Below are 27862 nucleotides of genomic sequence, written 5' to 3'. Positions count from 1 at the left end.
GTTGCAGTGGTGATAAAGTTTTTGGATCTGTAAAACATTCCTAGTTCTTGAGGATTTTTTTTTATACAGTTTTGTATACGCAGGTCAAATTTTTAAGATCATCCACTATCATCCCTAACGATGTCCCATGGAGAAGTGACTTCAATAGTTGTACTATCAAGAAAGGGTATTGGGGGGGGGGGGTTTGAGCACGAGTTGTGACTTACAAAGGCATGTCTCAGTGGCCGTTAAAGCTTCCTGAATAAATTTTGTACACGTGCCATGCTGTCAAATGTGCAAATGAGGTTGGAGTCGGCTACATGCGTGCTGTATTAGGGAGAGCTGTTGTGTGGAGGGCGGTCAGAATGTTAGAGGGGACCAAGGATATAACCTTGGGGTATACCAGTGGTGACAAAGGTATAGAGAGAGGGTGGAGTACCATTTTACTGACATACCTATTGAACAGGTAGCTTTTGAACCATACAGGGGTGGTCTGAGAGACACGTTTGCTGTAACAAACCTTGTCAAAGGCTTTACACAAGTTTAAAAATAACGAGAAGACTAGTTTACCATTATCTCCAAATTTACTGACAGTATCTATATATAGGTTAGAAGTGCAGAGTTGGTACTATAGGAAGGACGGAAGCCATGCTGAGTGGGGATAGGAGTTCTTCCAGCAGAAGATAGTTTAGCAATTGTTTTGAATGCATTTTTCAAGTACTTTGGAGAAGGGGGTAATGAGACTGATTTAAGTCCAAAGTAAGTAACATCTGCTGAATTTCCCCTTTTGTGCAGACGGATAATGTGTGACTTTTTCCAAAGAGAGGGGGAAAGTAGGACTCCTGAGCTGACCTATTTAAAAGGATTGAGACAGGATAGACAATGCTACTTGCTTGGAAAATCATTAGCTGAAGTAGAGCATAATTTGAGTTTAAGAGTAATTGACTTCCAAGATGGCTGCACATTGAGTAACAGCTTAATTCTTGCTCTCCCAGTGTGAAAACAGAAACTCAGCAGAGAAGGCCAGTGGACTTGTTTGGGTAAGTTTCAGTAACTGACTAGTAAGTGCACTGCCTGAATGCCAGGAAAAAAAGAAATAGAAGACCTGAAGGAAAACCGGTTACAAGAGGTTAGGGAAAAAAACAGTGAACACTGACCACTGACTGGGAAAAGTACTGCAGCCGTTCAGCAAAACACAATGCAAGCTCCAGATATGACTTCCAGTAACCTATGGGAAAAAAAGCATAAGACAACTGCAGACGGACCTGGTTACAATAAATAAAACACTGATGGGAGTATATCAAACAAAAAAAAAATGCTGGGAAAAAGCTTTAAACAGATATTCAGATGAGGTGACAAATGAGGCACGGCAATGTAAAAGTCTGCTTAAAAGAGCATAAAGCTTAAAAACCTCAGCTTTGGCCGGCTAAGAACTTGCTGTATTCAACTGGACATATAAGAGAATTTAAGTACCTTTATCTGCACTTTTTTTTTCAAAAAAATACAGTATTTAAAATGATTTTAACTGTGTTGCAGGAATATTAACTGAACTGGAAGTTTTGACTCTGCTCTACAAATCTTAGTGGCCTTGAAACTGCCCACCCCTCTTGTAAATTTGTGTTTGGATACTCCTTCTGGGCCCATCTCATTTGCTCACTCAACTGAGTGCAGTGAGATCATATTCTGATTTCAGGCACTCCTACTGTGTACAAAGAGAGCATCTGGGAAACAGAAAAAAAAAATTTAAGCTCGTTTCCTGCCTTTCCTGTTAAGTGGTATAGACTATTTGTAGGCTTCTGAGCCCCAAGCCCTTCTGTGTTGGAGGAAGCCTTCTAGCTTAGTTTTTTTTCCTTATAACTAGCCAGTTTTCTAGTTTCAGCACTCAAATCTGTTTCTTTGATCTCAGCACTTGTTCAGAAAAAAAAAAAATTCATCTGCTTTTACTGTACTTGTGTTTCTACCTACTTTATTTTACTTTTGCATCATCTTAAAAGTACTCAATTGTATTTATTACTGCTTGGTGTAACTCATTCTAAGCCTTTTGGTTTACACACTTGGGCTTCGGACCAGTTGTTTTGCACTGAGAGGGTTTGTGGTCTGCACTGTAGTGGCAGAACAGGTAGCTTACATCCTTCTAGGTTGGGAACTGCTGATTGAGGGCTCAGTGTCTGTTATTCTAAAAGTGTATTAATTCTGGTTTAAGCACTTGGGCTTTCAGGCCAGTTATTTTACGTTAAGAGGGTTCGTGGTCTGCACAATTTCTAGTTAAAGGCTTATAGTGCATGCATATCTGAACTGCTTCTTACTGAAGTTGGTGCGCCTTGTTTGCTGTGGCATAGACTGGATTCGGGCCTGCTGGATCTAGCTTTGTTTGTGTAACTTCAGCACTAATCCAGGCATTCTCTAAAGTATTCAATTGTATTCATTACTGCTTGGTAGTAACTTGATTAAAGTGTAGCTATCATTCTAAGTCTTTTGGATTAAGCACTTGGGCTTCAAATCAGTTGATTTACATTAAGAAGGTTCGTGGTCTGCACTCTTGTGGGAGAAGAGGCTGGACTCTGCCCTTCTGAGCTGGGAATTTCTGGTTAAAGGTTTATAGTGCCCGAATATTTGAACTGTATCTTAGTGAAATTGGTACACCTTGTTTGCTGTAGCATGGACTAGATCCAGGCCTGCTGAATCTAGCTTTGTTTATATGCTTGTTATTTCCCCGGAACGCTAATTCCACCTAATACGTGGCTTCTCAGCGCTTCTGTGGATCACTAGTGATATCTGCATTGCTTACTGTACTTATTTCCTTGTTTCACTTGAAAGAAAGTTACTGTTTGTCGTTTTTGCATTTAAGTTACCTGTAACACATTGCACTTAAGTTACCTGGCACTTGCTCACTAAAGCAATTATATAAGTCAGCACTAAAAATTAAAAGCACTACACCCTCACTCCCCACTGGCCCTTGTTTTCAATTATTAAGGAATTCCCAATATTATTCTAGCATGTTCAAAGGTCAGTTGTCAATCTCCTCTCTGGTCCAGCTGGTGAATCTGGGAATCTTGAGGCAATGTTACAACTGCCTCATGTACAAAGACAACCCTCTCCTCCTCCCAACAGATTCCAACACATGAGAGAGATGCAACCATATAGCCAAACTGGAGGCTAAGCTCTCTCAACTCAGTACTGGCATAACCAGTCAGAAGGAGAAGGAAACCACACTCACTACAATTCCAGTCTCACATAGACCTACCACGACAGCAAACCAAACACATAATCACACAAAAACAGACTCGGAGGCTCTAAATAAAGACCTGCCTAAGCAGCAGAGACCTCCAAAGCAGACACCCAAGCAACCGTTACCCCAAAACAAATCACGTGCAACACATCTCAGAAAGCCAGTGTGCCGAACAGTCACAGCCCTTAAGACTAAACAACACACCTGATACACTTGTAATAGGTGACTATCGTCAGGCACACTGACGTCCCGCTCACCAGGCTGAACAAGGAGGGTCACGGTGAGCAGCCTGTCGGGCGCTAGGATCCGCCACATAACACAAGCACTTAGGTCACTCCAAGGCAAGTACAAATATGACTCAGTCATTGTCCATGCTGGTGTGAATGACCCGAGACGTTCCTCCCTGGACTACATGAAGAGAGACATAAAGGAGCTCTCTGAGCATGTAGCCCAGGCCGGTATGACCCTGATCTTGAGTAGCATCTTACCCTCACCAAGAATGATGCCACAATATGAAGACAAGATGATCAATTTCAACAATTGGCTTAAGTACTGGTGTCATTCAAAGGGGATCCAATGCCTGTCAGCTTGGGATGATATGCTCGACAAGCCACGATGCTTCGCTAGGGACGGCTTGCACCTGTCACCCCTGGGCTTTCGGATATTAGCAAAGGCTCTTGCTACCCCCATAGTGCCTTTTTTAGGCAAGGCTCAAAAGACAAACCCACCTCCATAGGTATCACAAGGGATAAGAAACTAAGAGTAATGCTACTCAACGCCAGAAGTCTAAACCTCAAGATGCATGCACTCGAAACTCTCCTTAGCATGGAGAACATCGATATCTGTGCAGTAACAGAAACCTGATTCAGGGCTCCCAAGAGCACCCCAGCACTACCAGGTTATACCTCATACCATGCTTTTCGGCCCCAAAACTTGGACCGAACCACAATAGGAGGGGGAGTATCGATATTCATCAAAGATACCCACACCTCCAGGTTGGTGGCAAAGCACGAAGCATCAGAAACTATCCATGTGCAACTAACAGTGGGTAAAACTGCCTTCCAGTTTATAGCCTGCTACAGACCACCCTCCCAAACCCAGGAACCCCACTCGGCCTTCCTGAGAACACTGGAAAATATGAAGGTCTCTCCAAACACCATTATATTGGGCGACTTCAACTACCCAAACATAGACTGGGAGCATTACTCTAGCTCCAACACCCTAGCCCAAAGGTTCCTAGAATTTATAAACTCAAATGCTATGGAACAACTTGTTACCACTCCCACAAGAGGGGAAAACATACTGGACCTGATCATCACCAACATGGGGACTCTATGTTCCAGACCAGAAGTGTATCCCTCACTGGTAAGATCAGACCATAAACTAATCTCACTAGATATTCACATCCCAACCCCACCCCCTGCCCAGAAAACTACAGTGAAAAACTACTCTAAAGCAAATTTCACACTCCTCAAAACCGAGGTGGAATCCTTCAAAGCCTCCGGGCCTGTGGAAAATACGGCCCAGATCGCAGAATCCTTTATAAACGCATTCTATGAACACCTTCAGGAATGCATGGATCATGCGATCCCAAATAAAACCAAGACCCAATCCTCCAAAGGCAGACGTCCTGTCTGGTGGACCCCATCCATAAACAAACTATACAACAGAAGGAAGAAGCTACTAAATGATAGAGCAAAATCCCAAAAAGGGAAGGCATCACTGATCAGTATTATCAAAAAACTACGGGCACTCATAAAATTGTCTAAGGCCAGCTTCGAGAGAAAAATTGCACAGGACACTAAGGATAATCACAAGGCTTTCTTTAGTTATGTTAGGAACCTGGGTGGTAATTCCCAGATATGCTCAGAATTAGTCCAAAATGACAGAAAATACACTGAACCCACAGACATTGCCAACATCCTAGCTGACAGGTTCAGCGCAAACTTCTCCCCCCCTCCCCACCAAAAGGGCAAATATCTATCCCAGCAGAGTGCTGCCCCCCTGACATCTCAGATGCTCAGGTAAGAGCCATCCTCTCCAAAGCAAAAAACACAGCATCAATGGGACCAGACGGTGTCCCTGGCTGCGTCCTACATGAACTCCAAGAAGAGCTAAACCCAAACATAAAACTACTGTTCAATCTCAGCCTTACTACAGGATATGTGCCCAAAGAGTGGCACACAGCAACAGTGGTCCCTCTCCATAAAGGTGGTGCCTCAATGGATCCTGGAAACTATCGCCCCATAAGCCTGACTAGCTTGGTCTGCAAAGCTATGGAAAGGATCATCATGGACCTCATAAATAAAGATATTGGGGACCTACAGACCCAGTTTGGCTTTGTTAAGGGCAGATCCTGCCTCTTAAACCTGGTTGATTTCTTTGAAACAGTCACCAAGGCCACTGACGAGGGGAAGGTGGTCCACACAGCCTACCTGGACCTCGCAAAAGCCTTCGATACAATACCCCACTCGGGCATTATAGATAAGCTCACCAGCTTAAATATAAACCCCTATGTCACTAGATGGATTGCAAACTGGCTCAAGGACAGAACCCACATGGTTAGAATTGCTGGAGCCATGTCAGACTCCAAGCCAGTTACAAGTGGTTTCCCACAAGGCTCAGTCCTGGGACCTCTCTTGTTCGGTATATATTTCTCGGAGGTACAGGCCAACACGGAAGGACTGTGGCTGACCAAGTTCGCAGATGACTGCAAACTGGGCGCCATAATCGACTCTCCAGCAGACACAAGCATCCTCCAAAAGGGCCTCATACAAACAGACAACTGGTGCCAGAGCCATGGCCTCAAGCTAAATGCCAAAAAGCGTATAGTCATCCCTTTGGCAAAACAAAGTGCCCACAAATTACCACATAGGTGGTAATCCATTAAGTACAGAAGAAGTAATTAGGGACCTGGGGACCCAAGTTGATATCAATCTCTCATTTGACAACCACGTGGCCAAAGTGGTTAGAAAAACATTTTATGTAGCCCACCTAATCATGAAGGGATTCACATCTAGATCAGGGGAGGTCATCGTGCCTCTTTACTCATCCCTCATCAGGCCCATAATTGAGTACAATGCCCCTTTTGGGATGTACCTTACCAGACACCTGCAGCAACTGGAAAGACCCCAAAAGTACCTCACCAAAAAGATCAAAGGGCTCAAACAGATGCCATATGCTGCCCGGTTAAAGAAACTCCAGCTCTACTCAGTGGCATACCGCCTGTTCAGAGGCGATCTGTGCCTGACGTATAAAGCCATGTCCAACTCGGAATTAATGGACATGCTGCAACTCAGAAAATCCAAATCCCATCGAGCCTACGCTCGAGAGACTTGAACCTCAGCACTGAAATAAATAGGACATGCTGGAGGGGCAGATTCATAACCCAGAGGCTTCCTTCACTCTGGAATAAAATCCCAGTCCGGGTTAGGCAGAGTCCCTCATTGACTCGCTTCAAGAGGAATCTTGATGAGTGGATGGGAGATCGTAGGTTTACCCCGGGTATCACTTCTGTGTCACTGTTAGACAGAGGCACAGTATACTAACCTCGAAAAAGGGCATAGCAAAATAAATTTAAAATGGGTGGCGAAAGCCAAACACATTCTGGCTAGGCTTATAAATGCCCTAGGGCAGATAGGTTCATACTAGGCTATGACAAAAGAAAAATTAAAGTGCTTTTCCTCATTCTTGCATGGGGAATGACTGGATTAAGGCCCTTAGCTTGACCTAGCAACAAGTTTTAAGAGAAAGTAAATGAAAAAGGATATCCACGGCTTTTCTTCTAGTAAATAGGTGTGCTTGGTAGCAGTTCTGTATCTGGTCCTCATGTCCCCATGGAGCCAATCAAATAAAGAGAAACTGGCTACAATCTGATAAAAGAAACTGGCTAGGAGATAAACATTCCCTGAAAGCATTCAGATGTTTTCCCAACTGGGAGAGCTATAAAGACTAACCAGGCAGCACTTAGTAGAAGCACGGGCTGCATCATGTGTCTTGGCATAGATAAAAAAAAAAAAAAAAGTTAACTCAAGTCTCGAGTTTCAGACATTTGTTCCTATTAGAAGAGTAAAACTTCAATATTTGAAGACATACATAGTTGTGTATGTTTGGTTTTAAGGGAGTATTAGGGTTGTATTTTTTTTTTTTGGTTTGACGGCTTTCTGTAGAACAAAAAGTTTTGTAAGATGTGACAGGCTCAAATGGATATGACAAGAAACACAATGATGCTTTCTGTAATGTATTTAAAATGTCAATGGCCTCTCAGATAAAATACAAAAAAGAAAGAATAGTGAACTATTTTAAAAAATGCAGATAGCTATGCTACAGGAGAGATACTTGGAAAGAACTGAACATATGAATTTGATAAAGAAAGGTTTCTGAGGATGGTTATTCAGCGTAATACCTGGGACAAGGGAAAAAAGATGAATACTTGTATTAATTGTAAGAGGAGGTGCAATAGTGACAGAAGAGGATAAAAAAATAATAATGGTAGTTTTGTAGTACTAAGGGGCTACTGGCAAGGGAGGATGATTACATTTGCATGTATTTATATTCCACCTAAAACTGCTATAATGGAGCTTAAGGAAACTCTAGGAAAAATAAATCAGCTTTCAGCAAGGAATATTACTTCTAGGTGGGGAGTGGAATGTCATCTGCAGCAGTGAAGATGTGCCTGGTGGGCCAGGAAGGGAAAGTACAATGTAGGGTAGACGTTTGAAGAAATTTATGAAAATATGTGGTATGGAAGGAGTTTGAGTGAATTTACATATTATTCCCCAAGATACAAAAACTGGGCTAGGCTAGACAGAATTTACATTTCACAGTAACATGCAATTTAACTGAAGTTCTTGATATGTACCCAAAGACTATCTCAGATCATGTGCCAATAACCAAAATAAAAAATAATAAAAAAAAAAAAAAAAGAGGGTAATGAAATAAAAATATGAGAGACTGGCGCTTTCCTACCCATCTGTTATAAAGAGAGGAAGTTAAGGAATGGGGAGTGGGATAAAATTAGAATGGAGTTTAAAAATAGGGTGGAAATTAAAAAAAAGGGGAGGATACGGTTGACAAGTAAAAACAGAATTGTTTAAAGCTACTGAAAAATGTTATGCAGAGTAGGGGAGTCTCTCAGAACAAGAGGAGGAATAAATTTTAAGAGTATTTTTGAACAGATGCAAAAAATCAAAATTTAGTGTCAAGAGGGCGACCACTGTATGTGGTCATTGCAAGCAATGTTCAAACATTTACAGGGAAGACAGTATAACATTACAAAATGGGATGCAGAGTAGAGTGAAATATTGTAAGGGGAAATTGTAATACAAGAATGATAGTGTATCTAGCAACATGTAGAAACTGTCCAGCATGTTATGTTGGAAAAACTGAGAGGGCTTTGAAGGACAGAATGTACGAACATGCTTATGACATTAAAAACAAAAAGGAGGCTAGCGCACTTTACAAACATTCTTCAACATGCCCTGGTTTTTAAAGGTTTAAAATTTGGTATAATAGACATGGTTGGAACAAACACAAGAGGGGGTGATGTGAAAAATCTGTTGTTAAATAAAGAATTGAAATGGCAGTTTAAGGTTAAAATCTAAATTCTCCCCCAGGTTTGAAGGAGTACATTACCATCAAACCAGTGTTATTGGCAAAAGCATTAGAAATGTAGGCAAAGATAGTCTGGGCATTGATTGTTGAGTGATTCAACCATGTTTATTATGTGTGATAATCAATTGTTTTAAATTTCATTTTCATTATTTTGGTTAAAAATAAAAACAAAAATATAAAAAAAGTGTTTTAAATATTTAAAAATTTATGTACAACAGGGAAACTTTAGTAAGTTTTTTGTGATGGCCGACTTGACAAGGGACTATATGACTTTAAATTTTAATTGGATTTTAATTGTATTAAGGAGACATGGTATAAAAGGATTAAGCATAATGTTATGGAGTTATCTGATGAAGTCTTGTCTTTCAAGACGAAAGCACTCATTTTGTTCAAGAATAAATTATTTGGCTACCACCAGTGGATTTGGACTTCTGTTTGTGACTTTTTAGAGTAGGGGGAGTCTCTCAGAACAAGAGGAGGAGCAACTGCAGAATGGTAGAGAGATTACCTTGACAATATGCATGACTTTAGAAAGACTGCCGTTGACCAACTGTTTTTTTTTTAGAACTCTACGGCACAAAAACATTTAGCACAACTCGAGCAACAGAAAGTAGAAAGGGCTGTTGCCAAGCTGAGAGCCTATAACAAGGAAGGTTACAAGGGATTCTGTAGAGGTATTAGAAATATTTCAGAAGTTCTATGATAGTATGAGCAGGGCAATGGAAGTATTTGCATTCCCTGATAAAATTACGAGGTTGATTATTAGGGATCAGAACTGAAAATTAAAGTGGGCGATGTCTTCTCTGATAATTCCGGCTTGAGCAGCGGAACCAGGCAGAGTTGTCCTCTTTCCCCTTTATTTGCATTATATTTAGAACCATTAAAGGACATAATTGGTATGAGAGTCAAGAAAAACCTGGCTCTACTTGCAGATATTAGTTTATACCAGACAAAAGCAGTAAAGGGCATTACACTGTTGTGGAACATTTTCAGACAGTTTCAAATCTTTTTGGGATACAAAATTAATGAAGCTAAAACAAAGGAAATAGCGGTAAATTATGTACCCACGCACAAATTGGTTCAACAGTATCCTTATTTATGAGACATGATAAAATGAAATATTTAGGAGTATAGGATTAAAAATGATTCCGGTGCAGCAGCTAAGAATACGTGGGAAGAGACAAAACAAAAGATAATACAAAAACTGAGAAATGTAAAAGCTTTGTTATATTGACACAGATATTAAGATAAAACATTTTTAACTGCTTGTTAGCCCCTTTAGTCTTATACACAGGTCAGGCGCATATTGTTTGTAATCAACCAGAGAAGTAGTTGTGGATAGAAATTAATAAGGAGCCAAAGGTTTTTTTTTTTTCTGGGGGGGGACGGCAAGAGTCAAGTGGGATAAACGGATTCTTACAATAGAACAAGGCTGACTGGGATTACCCAATTTGAAGAGGTATTTCACACCTACACAGTTAAGGCTCCTATACATAGCACAAGCAGAGACCTACAATTCAAAGTGGAAAGGGATGATGATGAAACAGGGGGAAGCTCAAGAAACAGAGAGACTGGGATTTTGGATGCAGACCTTTAAGGAGAACAATAATCATATAGATTATAATATCCATAAAATAGCAGAAAGTATTCTAAGAAAGTAGAGTTGTGTAAAATCTTACCATAACAGTAGATGTCTTTGCCTTTACTACTGCAGTATTCAGTACAAATGGGATTCCCTGACATGAAGCCCTCCATCCACCCAGTTTACCAAAGTCTGCAGTTGCTTTAAGGTACACTGAACGTCACCTACAGACTCATTTCGTATTGTAGGGCATACATTCAGGTGTACCATCCTCAGAACTGATTGACCCAGTAGGAACAGCAGTCAAAGGAAAAACAAGGGGAACCAGTACATCCAGGAAGGGGTGGGGACACTAGGGGAAGAGAGTGAGGGAGTGAATACTGTACCAGCTTGGGCAAGGACATTTACTGTTATGGTAAGATTTTACACAACTGTACTATGTCCTTACATTCACTGCTGCAGTATTCATGACAAATGGGAGAATGCCAAAGCTCAAGAAGAAACTTGGGAGGAGGAAGCAGCAGCAGAGCCATCCAAGAAGCCATGAAGAATGGCATCGGCAAAACCAACCCTAGCTCTGAAGATACCACCCAACTGGTAATGCTTGGTAAAGGTATGCACAGAAGTCCAGGTAGCAGCTTCAACAGAATTAGCATCTAAGCCTTAAAAAAGCCAGAAGCCACAGCTCTAGCAGAATGAGCATTTACAGATGAAGGAAAGCTCTCACCATGAAAAATGTAACAAAAAGAAATAGCCTTTGAAATTCAAGTGGAAATAGTTTGCTTAGAAACAGCCAAACCTAAAGACCTAGGATGAAAGGAAACAAAACTGGTCAGATTTTCTGACAGCTTTAGTTTTAACCAAATAAAATATGAGCCGTCTATTCACATCTAGAGTATGCAGCGCCCTCTCACTGTCGGACTGTTGAGAGGGGGGAAAAAAGTAGGCAAATTAATAGACTGACTGACCATTCATTAACCACCTTGGGCATGAAAGAAGGATTAGTACGCAAGGACACCCTGTCCTCATGAAACATCAAAAAAGGTGGACAATACACAAGGGCTTGCAACTCAGGCACCAAGTCTGGCAAAAGTAAAAGCTAACAAAAGAACCGTCTTCCAAGAACAATGTTGCAAGGAAGCTGAAACAGCAAGCTCAAAAGCAGCCTGTCATTTTTTCCAGAACGAAATGAAGATCCCAGGGAGGAGGAATGGGCTTCCTGGGAGGTCTACTATTACAGACGCCTTTAAGAAATTGCTTAGCCTCAAATCTAGAAGCTAACAGGGGAGTTAAAGGCAGACAAGCAGAAAGAGCTGATAAGTGTGCCTTAATAGAAGAACAGGCCAAACTAGCACTGAGCAACTCATACAAATGAGAGACACCAAAGGAACATCCACAGAAAGTGGGTCCAAGTCACGAGAAAGACACCCTCTTCTCAAACAAGTAGGATTTCCTGGTAGTAGGTTTCCCTGTCTCCTACAGGAGCTGCAGCACACGGTCAGAAAAAAGGCATCTATGAGGGATCAAAACCCTATCACCCACAGTGTCAGCTGAAGTGCAGACAGGTGGGGATGGATGAGAGACCCCTTGTCTTGTGTGAGGAGATCCACCCTGTGAGATAACTTGTGATGATTGCCCTTGGCTAGATGCAGAAGTAGAGGGAAGTGGGACTCTGGCACAAAACAGACAATGTCTAGAAACACATCCCTGTGAAGCATCCATTTGTGGGATTGAGTGAAGGACCTGCACAGATTGTCTGCAATAAACGTTCTCATCTGAAGGAATATGAACTGCCTGAACCAGTCACCTGATATTGGATAGCCAGATCCCATACCAGAAGTGCCAGCCAGCAAAGAGTGCAAGATCTCGTACCCCCCCCCCCAGTTTGTTGATATACCATATGACTGTGGTATAGTCTGTGAATACCTTGAAAGGCCCCGAAGAGAAGAGAGGATGAAAGGCCTGAAGAGCCAGCATAAGAGCCATCATCTCTTTGATGTTGATGTGCTCCTTCTGCTGACGAGGCGACCACACTCCCTGAAACCTCAGGGAGCCAAACATTGCTCCCATCACACATCTGAAGTGTCTGAACAGATCCTGGCTTAGAAGGGTAGTTTCGCTGAAATTTAGGCACAGGAGAAACAAACATATGCTTAAGCTCCTGTAAAGCCTTTCCCTTGTCCTGAACAGATTTAAAACCAGCAACCATTTCGCCAAACAAAAGTTTATTATCCAGAGGAGCATCCATCAACTTAGCCTTAATATCATCAGGCAAAGGTTGAAGCCTAAGCCAAGAATCTCCTCAGAATTTAACCAAATGCAGCAGCCCTGGAAGGGGCATATGCTGCCTCATAACTATATTTGATAGAATGACGAACTACCTGAGAGGAAGTCCCAAGCAAGGAAAGAGCAGAAGATTTACTCTGAGTCTGGAAGATCAGAAAGAGGCTGGCAAGCCTAAGAAAGAAGAGCCAAGACATACCTAGAGATATGGGCCTGATAATTAATAGCCCTAAAAGCTAGAGTAGCCGAAGTACAAACTTTCTTATCCAGCCTATCCATGTTTCTACTGTCCTTGTCAGAAGGCAGTAACTTGGACAAAGGAAACAACTGAGGCTTATCAAAAGCTGCAAACACCACAAAGGGGTCAGCAGCAGGACATTTAAACAAAAAGGAACAATCTTTAGGCACCCTACAACGCCCATCAGACATCTTGGAAGCAGGGGGCAGAGAATCGGGCACTTTAGAGACATTGGAAAAAAAAACATCCACTAAAGCAACCAAGACAGGAGGAATTGCTGCAGGTTTAGGAGATTCCATCTGCAGTAACTCATAGTACCTCTTATGGATATCCAAAACCTGAGCACAACACTTTCCATCATCCTAGATAGTGTGTCCCCAAAGGAAATTTCCTCAGAAGGATTACCTAGAGTACGAGTCCTCCTTCTCAGACCCATAGTCTAAAGAAGAAGAAATCTGGGTAGAATAAGCAAGGAGTTCATCACCAGAATCCACCTCTTCCTCAGAAGAATTCAATACTCTGGGCCTTTTAGGGAAAAAAAAAAAAGAGGACCAAGGAGGCACAGAAACTGAAACCCCTTGAGGAGGCCTTAATGACAGTAAAGCTCTAAACAACCCCTGAGTAAAAGGCTTGCCACTCACTTTGTGGATCCCCAGGAGCAGAAGAAACATGATTAGTTTTCCATTTCTTTTTTAGGGGGATATCCATCCTAGAAACCTGCGAAGGCCCAGACTCAGGACAGCATTCCATAACTGTAGTAGGAACCTCTTCCCTAAAGAGAAACTACGGAACCCCTCTAGACCCCTTGGAAATAGTCACCCGTGGTTCCCCACGCAAAGTCTCAGACATGTTGCCCACCAGAGACTCACCGGACTCCAACCCAGAGACGGTAGCGGAATCTGACAAAACAACCGAGCAAGCCTCCGAGTTCATAATAACCTCAGGAGAGGCTGAACAGTGGAAGATTACGGTCTTACCTTATGCACCTTCTTCCCCGATGGCTGACCCTTGGAGCAGGAAGATCCATCCATGGCATCTTTAGAAAGAAGCTTAAGACTCTGGTTTTCAAGATACAAAAAAAGGGAAGAAAGCCTACTACGATGAGTTTTATGGGCAAATGTCTGAAAAATTGAATGAGATGTATGGTCGTGAGTAGTACCTAGGCAAAAAAGACACTTATTGTGGCAGTCTTTATGGGGAATTAGTCTCCCGCACTAGCATTTACCCTTCCTGGATGACTAACTCCAAACAGCATGAAACAAAATACACAGAAACTGGGTACTTATCTGCAATGGTGAGGACTTCTGCAAACAGGAGTAATCATTGGAAAACCAAACAAACAAAAACGGCAAAAACGGACAGAGGACTGTTAAAAATAGCATTCAGACTGGCAGCAAAGTAGTTCTGAGGATGGTACACCTGAATGTCACCTTTATGCCCTACGCTATATTCAAGGAGTGTGTAGGTGACGTTCAGCGTACCTTAAAGCAATGGTAGACTTTGGTAAACTGGCCGAATGGTGGGCTTCATTTGTAATGAATACTGCAGCAGCCAATGTAAGGACATCTAAGCCAACAGAGGAATGGAGAAAGGAGAATCTGCTGATAGGGGTGACTTCAATTAAGGATATAAACAATAGGAAAGACGGGGCTGGAATTTACTGGAGAAAACTGGCAAAGGAACCAAAGCACTGAAATCAAATAACTAGAGAGAGAATGGTAACAGAATGAGAAGACGTCAAGAATTTATTTGGACTGCAGGTTAGAGATTGACATCAATCTTTGACAGGGAAGGCAGAGCATAGGCAAAGATAAAAAAAACAGGGGGTCCTAACCAAAAGACCAGCACTGGTAGAGTTTTAGTAGAATCTAGAACAGAAGCTGCCATTAAAAAAGGAACAATTAGTACAGTATACAAAATACTGCATGATAGCTATAAGAACCAACCAAATGATGTTCACATCACCTAGTAGGCACTTTTTCTTGTGGAATTCTCATTGATATCCAATGCAGTACAGTTGTATTGTCACCAAGAGAGATTTTATAATAAGAAGCTCTGCTGAACTGAATTTTAGTATTGGTTTGCTTTAAGGGGAAATGTACTTGTTGGGAAATAAAGCAATACCACCACTTTTCCACTGTATATGGTCATTACAGACATAACGGGGAGCTTTAATTTCATGTTTATGCTGGGTTTAAACCAAGTAGCTGGCTTATGTTGGTAATCTAGGCATGTAGTTCAGTAGTGTGATTTCTTATGCTTCTAATATTTATGGCAGCAAAAGTTAGATTATTGGAGTTGGAGGTTGACCATTATAGAGTTAGGGTAGTGTGTGGAAGAGAAATGTCTTGACGTTCACAGTGATAGGTGGGAAAAGGATTAGGGTGAATGCCTCCGCCTAGAAAGATTTTGGTATAATGAGGAATTAATGATACTCCCTTTTTGGAGAGCATTTTCCCCCACTTAAATTTTGTTTTGATTTGAGATTAAATGGAGTTACTCACTCTATAATTTGGAGTAAAGGAGAGGGGCGTCATTAAATAGGTTAGGTGCGATGTGTGGAGTGTAGAGAGGAAGTATGAATAGGTGGTTGGGACAGAGCTGGAGAGATGTTGGGAACTTCTACAGAGTCAGCCAATTTCAAAACCATTCACCTAACACAAATAACTTCTTATGTTGTGCATACATAGCAACACGTCCATCAATACACATCCATACTCCAGGAGTTTAAATTAAAGTTCATTCACTATCCTAATAAATATGAAAAGAACCTCACTGATGTAATTACCAAAATCTTGCTTCTTCAAGACAAGTAAAACACAGTTAGCAAGCACACCAATTTCTGTAAAAGGGTCAACAATTTCTAAACAGTTTGCTCTGGTCTACTACAGCAGTCCTGCAGCTCTACACCACTTTCTTCCCTAACATTCTGTCTCATTACAAATTAATTTATGCAGCATGTAGTTACATGCAAGATAAAATTCCTACCACTAATCTCTGATGCTTAAAAAAAAAAAAAAAATACATGTTCGCCAATCATCAACTCTTCAAGGTGTCTTATTTGTCTCACTGCATGTGCTAGCAGATGGTCTTCCTGGTAAAAAATAAACAAATCATGTAACAATTCTCAAAATTACTAAAAGTGCAAAGCAAAACAAGGCCCAAAGATAAGAAAGATATGTGTTACAAGAACTATCAAGCACCAGAAATACAATTTGAGTTTGTTTTAGGCTTCTGCCATACTGCTACTCTGCATTTTATTCATTTGTTAACTGGGTAAGCCCAGTGGACAAAACTGTACCTTTTCCAGGGAACACTGTCCAGTTAAGGAACTTGCTCACAGTTGCACAGTAGGCAAAATAAGGTAGAAGGAATAAAACCTGCACCCTGTACTACAAGAAGCAGCTCTGAGTCTTGAACCTCTGTGCTAACCAAACAACCCCCAGATGAAAGTGGTTTTCAATATCCACAAAACAGCTTCACAGAAAGCACTCAGTTTTTCAGGGCACTAAAAATATTCCATATACTCTGATACCACAGCAACATAAACACCAACCAAGAATAGTCACCAATGTAGGGTCAGTTAAGTATCAAATTGTTCCTCACAACTATACTTTACACCAGAAGCCAAGAAAACAAAAGTAGAAAGCCTAGTTCTTCCGCACATTAAGTGAAGCCAACAGTATTTTACTTAGTATGAAAATGTTTACATAATGCCAGCAGTAGAAAACATTGTAAGTACCAAGTTCAAATGCCTCGATCACTTAACACACTTCACTTCCAAAGCACCAACCCCTTTATGTTCACATTTCAGAACAACGTTGTCCAATCTGCTTTAATATTTAAGCATGCAAACGATGCATCATATTTCAAGGGCTATGAACAAGTCCTTTCAGATGCACAAACACAGCTTACTTTTTTCAATAACCAGTAAACCTCTGCACATTCATTTCACCTGCAATACAGATAACTTCTTTTATTTAATGTTCACATTTCAGAATGCTGTCTCATCTACTTCAGCATTTCATACACAAGGACAATCCTCAGTGAAATTATTACTACCCAGTTTGCAAATAAAATCAAGGTGATTTAAGAAATACAAAGTTGGCAACTTAAAACCATTCTTACAAATTTTACAGGCAAGGGAGCTGACAAGAGCCCCTTTTCACCTGTGAATTGATCCAGTTACAAAGTTAATTTAGCTAACCAAGGTTCGTTTTAGTACACACCTGGGGAGAAGAGCTCCACAAATATTTATTTCAATAAAAATTACGAAAATACACTTTAACATACAGGATTAAATAAAGGCCATATAGACAGAAAGAACACAACAGTAAAACAGATAAAACAATGCAAAAAATACAATAACTTTTGCATTTATCAAAACTGTGATACAAACACAGGTAATAGCAGAACATGTACATTGTAGCATAAGATACAAGTCATGTGGCAGCAAATTAAATAAGAATCTGGTACATGTAGAAGTACAGCCATCAAACCTTCTAAGCCAAATTAAAAAGAAAGAGTGTCTGTGAAATGCAGCCTTTTAACTTTTTTTTTGAAAGTCGGTGTATAAGCAGTAGCAGTGTTGGGTCATCTTAAAGGGTACTCATTAAGATTGTCCACTGAGATAAAAAGGGAATAAAATTGAAATCCCAATGACCCTCAAGAGTACCATCTAAATAACCACAAATATTGTTTCACTATAAAACAAGACTGAAGTCAAGAGCAGAGATGTGAAAGGAAAATAATCCAAGTGAATCAAAACAGTGCTAAAACACACTTCCACGCTATTTTACAATTCACTATGTACTGTTTTGGTTAACCAGTTGTGAGCCTATCCACAGAGTTTTTTCAGCCATGACATGGGCAGTAACTTGTAACACAGGCATGCACCTAACAAATCAGTGTGACAAACCCTGCTCAGAAACTGAGCCGAAAGTTGCATAATTTCACATTAACAGAATAATTTTGGTTAACATTTAGAAAATCAGAAACAGCACAATCAATCCAATTCAGCAATGTTATTTGGTGAATGTCAAGAACCCCAAGGTCAACAATTTGAACCCTTACAAGAGAAAAAAAGTATCATTTTAACTGCACTCAAATATTACAACAAAACCAGTAACTACAAAAACTGCTGAATACAGAACTGATTCTCACTACATCTTTACTGTTTTATTTATAATTTTTTTTACACAATACTGCCCAAGCTTTCTGAACACAAATTGCAAATATTTTGATTACTGTAACTCTAAGTTACTTAGTATCAAGCCAGCGATTATCTTCCAGACTGTCTCACCAACCGCTCCATTAAAGATCAGCCTTATTAAATGTTACTTTTCATCATGAATGTGCATGCAAAGCTTTCTTGTATCACTATCTTACACTTCCTAAGAAAACATCCTTACCAGTAAATCTCGAAAGCATGCATTTGCCAGTTTGCTATTTACAATGATTTGCACACTTATAATTCATACCAGTCTAAGATTTGGAACCATAAAATGTTTTAATTACATTAGCTAAAAAACATACAACCTATTTATTTCAAGCAACACACCTACCAGCAAGAAAAAGGTAAAGACTGCCTCTATTTGTACTTTGGGTGCATCTGTTATCACCAATATCAAAATTGCATTTACAAATTCAGACTTCAATTTTACATGCTAGTGACAACAGCATTAGGCATCAATGCTAGTATGCTGAACTACAAGAGTTATGTAGTAGGAATGTAATGATTACCAGTTTAAAATTTCTTCATTTTCTGCTAGTCTCAAAACATCTTTACACCTACCTGCTGTACAGAGGTTTTAAACTTTTAAACTTTCAACATAACGAAGTACAAAATTTTATTACATTAACTACTTTACACTACAGGAAGTCAAATAGATTCATCTGTTTGCACTTGCTGTGAGAATGTATCACATTCTTTAATACAGTAAACATCACATTTCAGAAACCACTCGAGCCTTAGGACACTGAATTTTTCAGCATTATAATGTATGCAACACAACAGTTAAGATGTACATAACACACGCACTAACATGGCATGATTTAATATAAAATGTATTAAGTACAAATATATGCATCTAAATATTTGCCTTTTAATTTAAGCAAGCCTAGACCTTTCCTGCTGAAACGAAGCCTATGCAGAAGACAATCTTCAACCACTAAGGGAATATTGTAAACCTAACACATTGAAGAATACCAGATAAGCAAAGTAATAAGTTAGACCAATGCAATAACTACACCATCATAGTACAAAGTCAAGCCCCATGTTTACAAAAATTAAACCAAGAAATATAAAACTGTGATCAACCAAGCAAAATTGATCAATTGTTATATCTTCTTCTTTCGGCTGCTCCATATGGTATGCATTAAAACCGGGACTACAGTTTAATGAAAAGGACTAAGATGTTCAAGAAGCTAGTGTCTTGAAAATAGTTCCTTGCTACACCTTAAAAATGGGGCTACAGACTGAAACATTAAACTACTGTAATTTACAATTAACTGACTGCAAACCATGGCTACAAAATATTTTTAGAAAAATCTATAGGAAATCAACACCTGAGAAAGAGAAGGCCATTGTGAGAATTTAAAACAATTATGCTCATGCATTCAGAAGTTACGGTTTTAGTTTCCTACTGTTAAAATGGCAATATTTCCTGTTCTCTCTCAATACAGTTACAAGCAAAAATGTATGAAAACTATAAAAATTAAAGAACTTGTACATTCTCCTATATACAAATGTTTTACAGTGTGCAATGTGGATATCAACACCAGATTTTCCTCCCAGCAAGGTTAATTCTTAAAGATGCTGCTCTGTTCCCTTCAAAAGCAAAGGTGAACCAACCTGCAAAGCAGTAAAAGTCTACCACAGCAAAAAAAGCAATACCAGTGTATTTACATCTCTATAATACGAGTACAGTTAAGGCATGCCCTGATAAGCAAAGTCTCACTGAATTCTTGTCAGCTTAGTTCTCCAGATAAAGGTATGCACTTGCTGCAACACAAAAAAGTGAAAGTAGTAGTGATCTTCATAACCTGAAGCAGGAATACTCAAAGCAGTATGCTCCAACTATACCAAGTTACAAACCCATATTATAATCTCTACACCAAACTAAGAAACATCTCACAGATTTGAAATAATCATTACACACAGTTTCCAGTACACAGTTTATGTGCACTACAAATGAAACCACCATGCCCAACTGCAAGAAATAAAAAGTTTGCTTCATTTGCAGAGACTCGTAAAGCTTTTGTGCTCGGCAGCACACATTCCTGTACTATATATATATATATGTGACAGCAGCACCTGATCACACACGTTGCTGGAACTGCATGCATTACCTTACAAAACATAAACAATCACAATGTAACTTCAACGTACATTTCACTTTATACCATAAAAAATCAAAATGTAGACCTTACCGTAAGTAATACTGTTTTAAAGCAAAAGCAGCATTCGAACAACTTCTTGGGAAGTTAAATTCTTCTATAATTTCTCCCCACTGGTTCTTCTCAGAAACCTGCAGCAAACGTATACATGTGTGTAATTAATCTGTGCATAAAACAAGTGTTATTTTATGCATTAAAAATGTTAACCCGGTGGAAACTACCTACATTTACTGTCCCACAAACGATAACTACATCTCTGTTTTCAAATGACAGTTTTCGCAGTGCCTAGCATCACATTAGAGTACCTATGCAGCGAAAAAGAAAGCACCACCCCATTCACATCAACAAACCTTAACATTAATTTCAGAACTTCTTAACTACCACTACATTTCATTGTTTATTTGTGTCGGGGTGAAGAACCCCTTATTTATAAAGGAAGCAATATTATAGGCCTGCTGAGGCCTACATTCAGTCTTCAGCCTTGAAGCCTGGGCTATATATTGATAAATGGCTGAATCCTTTGTTATTTTTCCCGTAAAAAATGGGTAGATGAGCCCGTCCTCCGTGCAAGGAGCAGTTCCTAGCCCGTGCTCTGTGCCGATTATCGATGTTAAACCATGCCCGCTAATTTTGAGTTGCACTAAACTGCACTCAAGAGTACAGCAGCAGTTGAAACTGAGTCAGAAGCTCAACATCAGCTTTTATACTCGTACACTTATACTACAGCTGTGTTGAGCTAGCTCCAGCGCAAGGCCACCACCACCCAGCTACTTCAACAGCCTTTCCAACCTGGAAAGCCACAGCTTTCGAACCGAGCTTCTTCCTTGTGCCCTCTCTTAGGGTCAGAGGCAGACTGTAGTCGAGGTTTCAGAGAGGGAAATCCAAATTAAAACTTCCACTCACCTTTGCAAATCCGCCTAAACTAGTGACTCTGGTGTAGAGAGCGTGAAGATCCAATTCTTTTCCACCCACCACTGGGATCTTCTTAAAAGGAGACCTGGAACGAGAAAATATGACAGTTGCCAACTATTAACACTACAAATCATCCCACGATGCTCGTCAGAAAATTAAATGTTTTTTAAAGTTGTAATTTTTCGATTTAAATAGCCCTCCCCCCGTCCTCACCCTCTGCTCTGGTGAAACTGTCGCAGCTCGTCCAGGAAAGCTAGTCCTTTCCTCCGTTGATCTGGTTGTTTTTTTCCCGTCGAATTTGCCATGTTAAAACAGGTTAAAAATCAATTAAAATCCCACTCATTCGGTTCCTAAGATACCAATGTTCCCATACTCCGCCGGCGCTCAGTCATTGACGAGAAGCTAAGTGTTTTAAAAAGTTAAAGAAATAAGAGTGATAACGACTGCATACAAACAACACACAGGGAGACCTCAAATTATTCCTTCTTGAGCTGTCCGAAGAAAGACAGAACTGACACCGATTTTCTCTGAAAAAGAACATTTACGTAGTTTTGCTTCATAAATGAATTGTTTAGGTTAGTATTGTGTTGGTTTTGGAGTGGTTTGACAGTGTGTTACGGACGCGGTTCCATACAAGCTTACACACACTGTAACGGCAGCGGGATCCACATCTCACAGACAAAAAGATCTGAGGCTGAGGCCAGGCAAAAGCGCCACACGGCGCCCTCTATCTGTTGTCCACGATCTTCACTCCACCACGCTCTCAAACAATAGACAAATGTTTCATACTTAAAAGAGATTATCCATGATGTTTTCTACCTGAAACAAAATGTGGAGAGGGGGGGCGAACAAGCGGAACTAGAAAATAGTAAAGTTGTAAGGGTCGCACTTTAATTCAATGAATGTATATAAACATCTGCAGCATACGGAAGTCACTTGAATCAGGCATCCAAATCAGGTGTTCCAGACTAGTTGTGCTACCATCTAATGCATATGTTTGCATTATCCTAGTCTATAATGTAGTATTTAATCATTGCAGATACTTAAAAATAAAGCCTGCGCATTAAATAAATCACACAGTTGCAGATGGCAAAATAAACACAAATTCAGCTAATGTACTATTAACCCTTCCGTGTATAACACATTTAGAGGTGCAGTTGTGCTACCATAGTCTATTTTATAAAAATAAACACTTTATGATACTGCATGCATTTATTTGCTTAAGTGAATAGTAGGCAATATGCTTAGCACGCCTGTTTTTCAACCTATTGGTGACTGCTTCTAGACCCTCTATTGTACTACAACGCTAAATGAAACATCAATGACAGCCAAAGCCGCCTCTCAAAACATTTTACGAGAATACGCTTGACAGATGAAGGCGGGGTCACGCTGAGGTTTGTTTCGACCCTGTGAGAACTAAACACATTCTTACTGTTTGGGTGAAGTGTTTTACTGTAGATTACTATTAAGCCGGGGTAGTTTATGATCACACAGGTGCACTTTGAACATACGTGCATATGCAGTAGCACTACTCCATGCAAATACTTATATTTTTTAAGTTCAAGTAAGATGTTTGGTCGGTATTATTTATCAAGTTCTTATTGGTTGCTGAAATAAGTAGTAGCACTGGGTGCCCAACTACTAAGTTGGTCACTGTCCATTTTTACCTCGTATTACCATGGGGAATCCCACGACCGGGGTCACTTTATTCAACCATTACATATACCCCTGTCGCGCTAACTCACAAAATGGCGGCGCCCATGGAGAGAGAGTCTGAGGTAATCCCCATTTTGTGCCAGCTTTATTGAATATGGGGACACGCGACTGATTCTCCCCCAAAACTAACAAGTGTTGTTTACGTGCTGAAAGCCGAGCGTGCACCGCCGCTGTCGTTTATTTCTGGTAGCAGAGAGGCGATGCGCATAAATTGGGTAGAGCAGTGTCACATAAGCGTGCTTGCAGTGCAGTTTTCTGCTCGCTCAGAAACGGCTCATGTTTAGATTTTGAAATGTTTGCACTTTGCAACATAATTATGGCTGATTTATTTAAAAAATATTATAAGTGTTAAGCATTACTGAAAGTTATAAAAGTATGAGGTGTACATGCATTAATTACATGCCCATTTTCCGTGTTCACAATGGATTTATTTGCAACTTATAGCTATACTGTGTAAAAAGGAGCTAGTAGTGGCTTAGTGCAATTTTGGTCTAAATATATACATTTATTCAAATAACGGTTCTTGCCTGCACTTTTTGCTCGAGTGTCACGCTTCTGCTTACGTTTTTTCCAGTTAACTCTGTTATCTTTAATCTTGATTTTTTTCTAAGTTTGACCTTATTACATTGTAGTTCTTTTAAGTTGTTAGTTAACCATACTGACTTGTCCCCATCACTCCCCGAATTTTGGCTTGTATAAAATAAAGAATTTACACAGCCCTTATTCCCAGTCAAAAGTTTCGTGCCATTGTAATGTTTTTGCTGACTGCCGGGAACAGGTATTCCTACGTTTTCTTTAGTCAATATACACGTCGCATAGGTAGCTCTCAACTACATCTCATTATTGTGTGGAACAGTTCCACTGGAATTGTCCTCACTTTCGGTCTTAAAAGATTTCATACTCCACAATGAAAGAGTCATGCACTGATTGCTGGTAATATGTAACAGCTATAGCCCTTGCAAATAATGAAACATTTAATTCACCACAAGAGCTTCTTGTACGTATGAAGTAACACATTTTAACCACGCAATGAGCATCCTAGCTGAAGCTGTAAATAAATGCACCAACATAGCCCATTTGTCTTACTGTATTCCCATCTTTTCTTTAGTCTACATACTCGTCGCATATACATCTCTTAAATGCATCCATACCTCTCAACCTCTTAGAGCAAGAAATCTGGACAAAGTCATAAATAAAAGTGGGGCAAATGTCCCCCAGATAGGGACACTTTTTAAATATTGCTCTTACAAACTTAGAAAGTTGATAGAATAACAAGTTTTGCATTACCATGAATTTTTCTGAATGCTATGAAGTCTGAAACTCAAATGTGTCTGTCATTATCTTCTAACTTCAATCTTGAATGATTTACCACTAATTTGCCAGAAAACTGCAATTTTATGAAAAACAAACCAAAAATATGAGGCAAATATTTGTACATTCTGCAAAAATCTGTACAGTTGAGAGGTATGATCTCTGCATCTCATTCCAATATGGAACTGTCCTCATTTGGGGTCTTAAAGATTTCATACTCCTCAATGAAAGTGTCTGCCATTATTTATTTATTTTATTTTACATTTGTTAACCGGGGGTGTCTGAGCCAAAAAGGCCCTTTTTCAGCAGAGGCCCAGGGAGAAAAGCTCCACAAAGAAAAATTACAGATACATTTAGTTATTTAGACATGATCAATGTTGTATCTTTCGGCTTTTCCCGGTTAGGGGTCGCCACAGCAAAACTCCGGTCCGCTAATGATTGGCAGTAGACTTTTACGTACTGAGTTGCCAGCCCTGACGCACAACCTTCAATACACACAAATTACAAAAGACAGGTTTTTACAGTGGTATGCGGCACATCAACAGTTACAGTGGACAGAACAAAAAAATATATATATTAATTTAAAAATAAAGGTAATTAATAGATTTGTGGTGTACAGGTGAAATTTGTGACATAGGTAGAATATATACATAGTACACAGGTACAGTACATACATTGTAGGTTAGCCAGTGTTTGTGAGTAAGACTGAAAACTATTATCAAGTACTCTAAATTTAGTATGTATACCTTATCCACTTTCACTAGCCTGGGGAGCAATCATGGCACTGCCAACTTTGCTTGAGATGTTGCCTGATGAGGTCTTTAAAGGAGGCTTTGGATGATGTGGGGGACAGAGTTCCATTTTTTAGCCACTGAACTACTATACAGCGCATCTCCAAAGCTATTGTAGCTGTTGGTGACTTCTAGTAGTAGTTTGCTTGATGATCTAAGAGGCCTTTTGGCTAAGTGATGTTGAACTAGGTTTTTGAGGGCAGGACACTTATTGGGGAGGTAATAGATAGAATGACAGAGGCAGAGCTGATTGTAGGTTAGGAGGTTGGGCAGTTCAAGCCAGTGGAGCTGTCTCAAAGCAGTACAGTGATGAGTTCTGTATGAGCAATTTGCAGCAAAGTGGGCAATTCTGTTATAGCAGGATTCCATTTTGCTTATTTCAGTTTTGTTGAGATTAGTCAGAATGGGAGATGCATAGAGTAGGGTGGATAGAAGTTGGGAGCGAGCAATGGCTGATCTTGTGTTGTTGGTAAGAAGTGGTTTGATACGGTAGAGTGATCCCAGTTTGGCATGTACTTTTTTAATAGTTAAGTTAAGATGACTATCAAATTTTAGGTGGGAGTCTATGGTTATTCCCAATAGCTTAGCCTGTGCCACTGGAGCGATTGGAGTAGCATTTGTGGAGTAGATAGTGAATTGACTGTTATCAATGTTTTTGTTAGAGCTGGTTATAATCATAAGCTGAGTTTTCTTCGTATTGAGGATAAGTTGGGCTTTGGTAAGGTAGTTTTCAACATCAGAGAATGCTAGTTGAGTTGTTTGCAGGAGGGTGGGAATGTTTTGTGCAGCACAGATTAAGGTAGTGTCATCTGCATACTGAATGATAGATGCATGCTGTGTGGAGGTATGGAGGTCATTTGTGAAGACTGTGAATAGTAGTAGTCCTAAGATAGAACCCTGTGGGACTCCTATAGTTATGGGCAGCTGAGAAGAGAGAGAATTTTCCCATTTCACAGCTTGGTACCTGTCAGTTAAGTAGCTTTGGAACCAGGTAAGAGTGGAATTTGATAGGTGATATTGGTTTAGTTTGTATAGCAGGATTTGGTGTGAGACTGTGTCAAATGCTTTGGACATATCCAAAAAAAGAGTTGACACCTGTAGGCCTTCATTTTTGAGACGGTTTACTGTGTCTATGAAGCAGAGGAGGGCTATAGTGGTACTATGGGCAGGTCTGAAACCATGCTGAGTAGGTGACAGGATGTTGCTGTCTAGGAGATAGTTTAGCATCTGGGTATGGATGCATTTTTCTAGGATTTTGGCCAGGGGGGAGAGTAAAGCAATGGGTCTGTAGTTATTAAGTTCAGTGGAGGTCCCGCCTTTATGTATATGTGCGTGTAACATAGGATATTTTCCAGAGTTTGGGCACATAGTTTTCAACAATTGATCTGTTTATGAGAGTGGAGACCGGGATAGCAATAGCATCTGCTGTGAGTTTCAAGAAATAGCTGGGGAGTAGGTTGGCTGCTGTTGATGAGGTTTTTAGTTTAGAGAGCATGCTTTTGATTGAAGTGGTGGAAACTGTTTTGAGGGTAAAGCTAGTATTAGAGTTATTTGTGTTGGGGGGGATAGTGAGGAAGGAACTGTCCTGTGATACTAAGGATAGAATTGAGTTCACAAAGTGGGAGTTGGATTGTGTTTCGATGGGAACTTTAGTGTCGGGTGGTTGGTTTGGGGGTAGCCTTTTGGGTGGAATTTAGTAGCTGGTTTACATTTTTCCAAAATTTTTGGGGGTCGTGTTGGTATTTAGTTTGTAATGTTGTGTGGTAGGATTTTTTGTTCAGCCTAATGTATTTTGTTGCACGGTTGCGCAGTTCTTGGTACTTAGTTAGGCTTTGTGTTTCTTTGGTTTTTTTTTATAGTAAAGCCAGGCAATGTCTCTGGACTTGAGGATTTGTTTGGATTCTTTACTGTGCCAGGGGTGTGTAGAGGTTCTAACCTTGATTTTGCACAATGGAGCGACAGTATCTAGGTGTTGTAGAAATGTTTTGTTGAAATATGCTACAGCCTTGTCAAGTGGGAGGGTTTTTAGGGGAGTCCAGTCACAGTTACAGAGTAAAGTGTTGAGGACCTCAGGAGAGAATTTTTTTGTGTTTCTAATGGATATATAGTTAGTGGTTTTGCATATGCTTGTTCTACTACGTATAAAGTATATTATGTTGTGGTCACTTAAGGTGTCTGGGAGACTGCCTGTGTGGGGGTACAATGTGGGGTTGTTAGTTAGGACCCAGTCAAGCATGGATTCCCTTTTAGATTTTTTATCACATCTAGTTGGAATTTGGACTAGCTGCTGGTAGCCATGGAGATTTATTAGATTACTTGGTGGTTCTGATATACAGGTGAACCAATCTAGGTTGAAGTCCCCCAGAATAAGGGTTTCTTGTGAGTATGTGGAAGAACACTGGGATAATAAGTCTTCAAGGCTAGCAGGTGTATTACCAGGTGGAATATAGATCACAATTGTGGTGGTGACCTTTTTAGGGTGAAGTTGAAGTTGTGAGATAAGTATGTCCCAATTATTGGGGGAGGGGGGGAGGGGTAGGATTTTGGTAATTGACGGACAGTTAAGTTGGACTTGTACAGTAAGGCAGTTCAACCCCCTTTATGAAGTGGTCTGTCTTGTCTAATGATATTGTAGCCGGTAGTGAGAACTTCTGAGTTAGCTATGTTTTTATTTAGCCAGGTTTCTGTTAAAGTAATTATGTCTGGGGAGTAGTGTGCTATTGTGGTCTGGAGTTCAGGTATTTTATTTTTGCTACTTCTAATATTAATATTTAGCATTAAAAGATGGTTGGTTTTGCTGCTGTTGTTGA

The 27862-nt window shown here is 40.1% G+C and overlaps 1 protein-coding gene across 1 annotated transcript in view; it reads right to left on the bottom strand.

Moving 5' to 3' along the window:
- ARID2 (AT-rich interaction domain 2) overlaps positions 1–22277 on the bottom strand; it is a gene marked incomplete in the record, with an annotated part of 2057481 nt that extends 2035204 nt beyond the window's left edge. The window contains 3 exon segments of the mRNA XM_044061997.1: positions 20356–20453; positions 21226–21319; positions 21448–22277. Of these exon segments, the coding sequence (XP_043917932.1) occupies positions 20356–20453; positions 21226–21319; positions 21448–21539 (284 nt within the window).
- Between the last annotated feature and the right edge of the window lie 5585 nt (positions 22278–27862).

This window comes from Protopterus annectens, chromosome 2.part1 (genome assembly GCF_019279795.1).
Source record: "Protopterus annectens isolate FY-2018-M chromosome 2.part1, PAN1.0, whole genome shotgun sequence".
In the NCBI taxonomy this organism is placed as follows: domain Eukaryota; kingdom Metazoa; phylum Chordata; order Ceratodontiformes; family Protopteridae; genus Protopterus; species Protopterus annectens.
The sequence above is the reverse complement of the archived record's forward strand: the minus strand, read 5'-3'. Positions and strand labels throughout refer to the sequence as shown.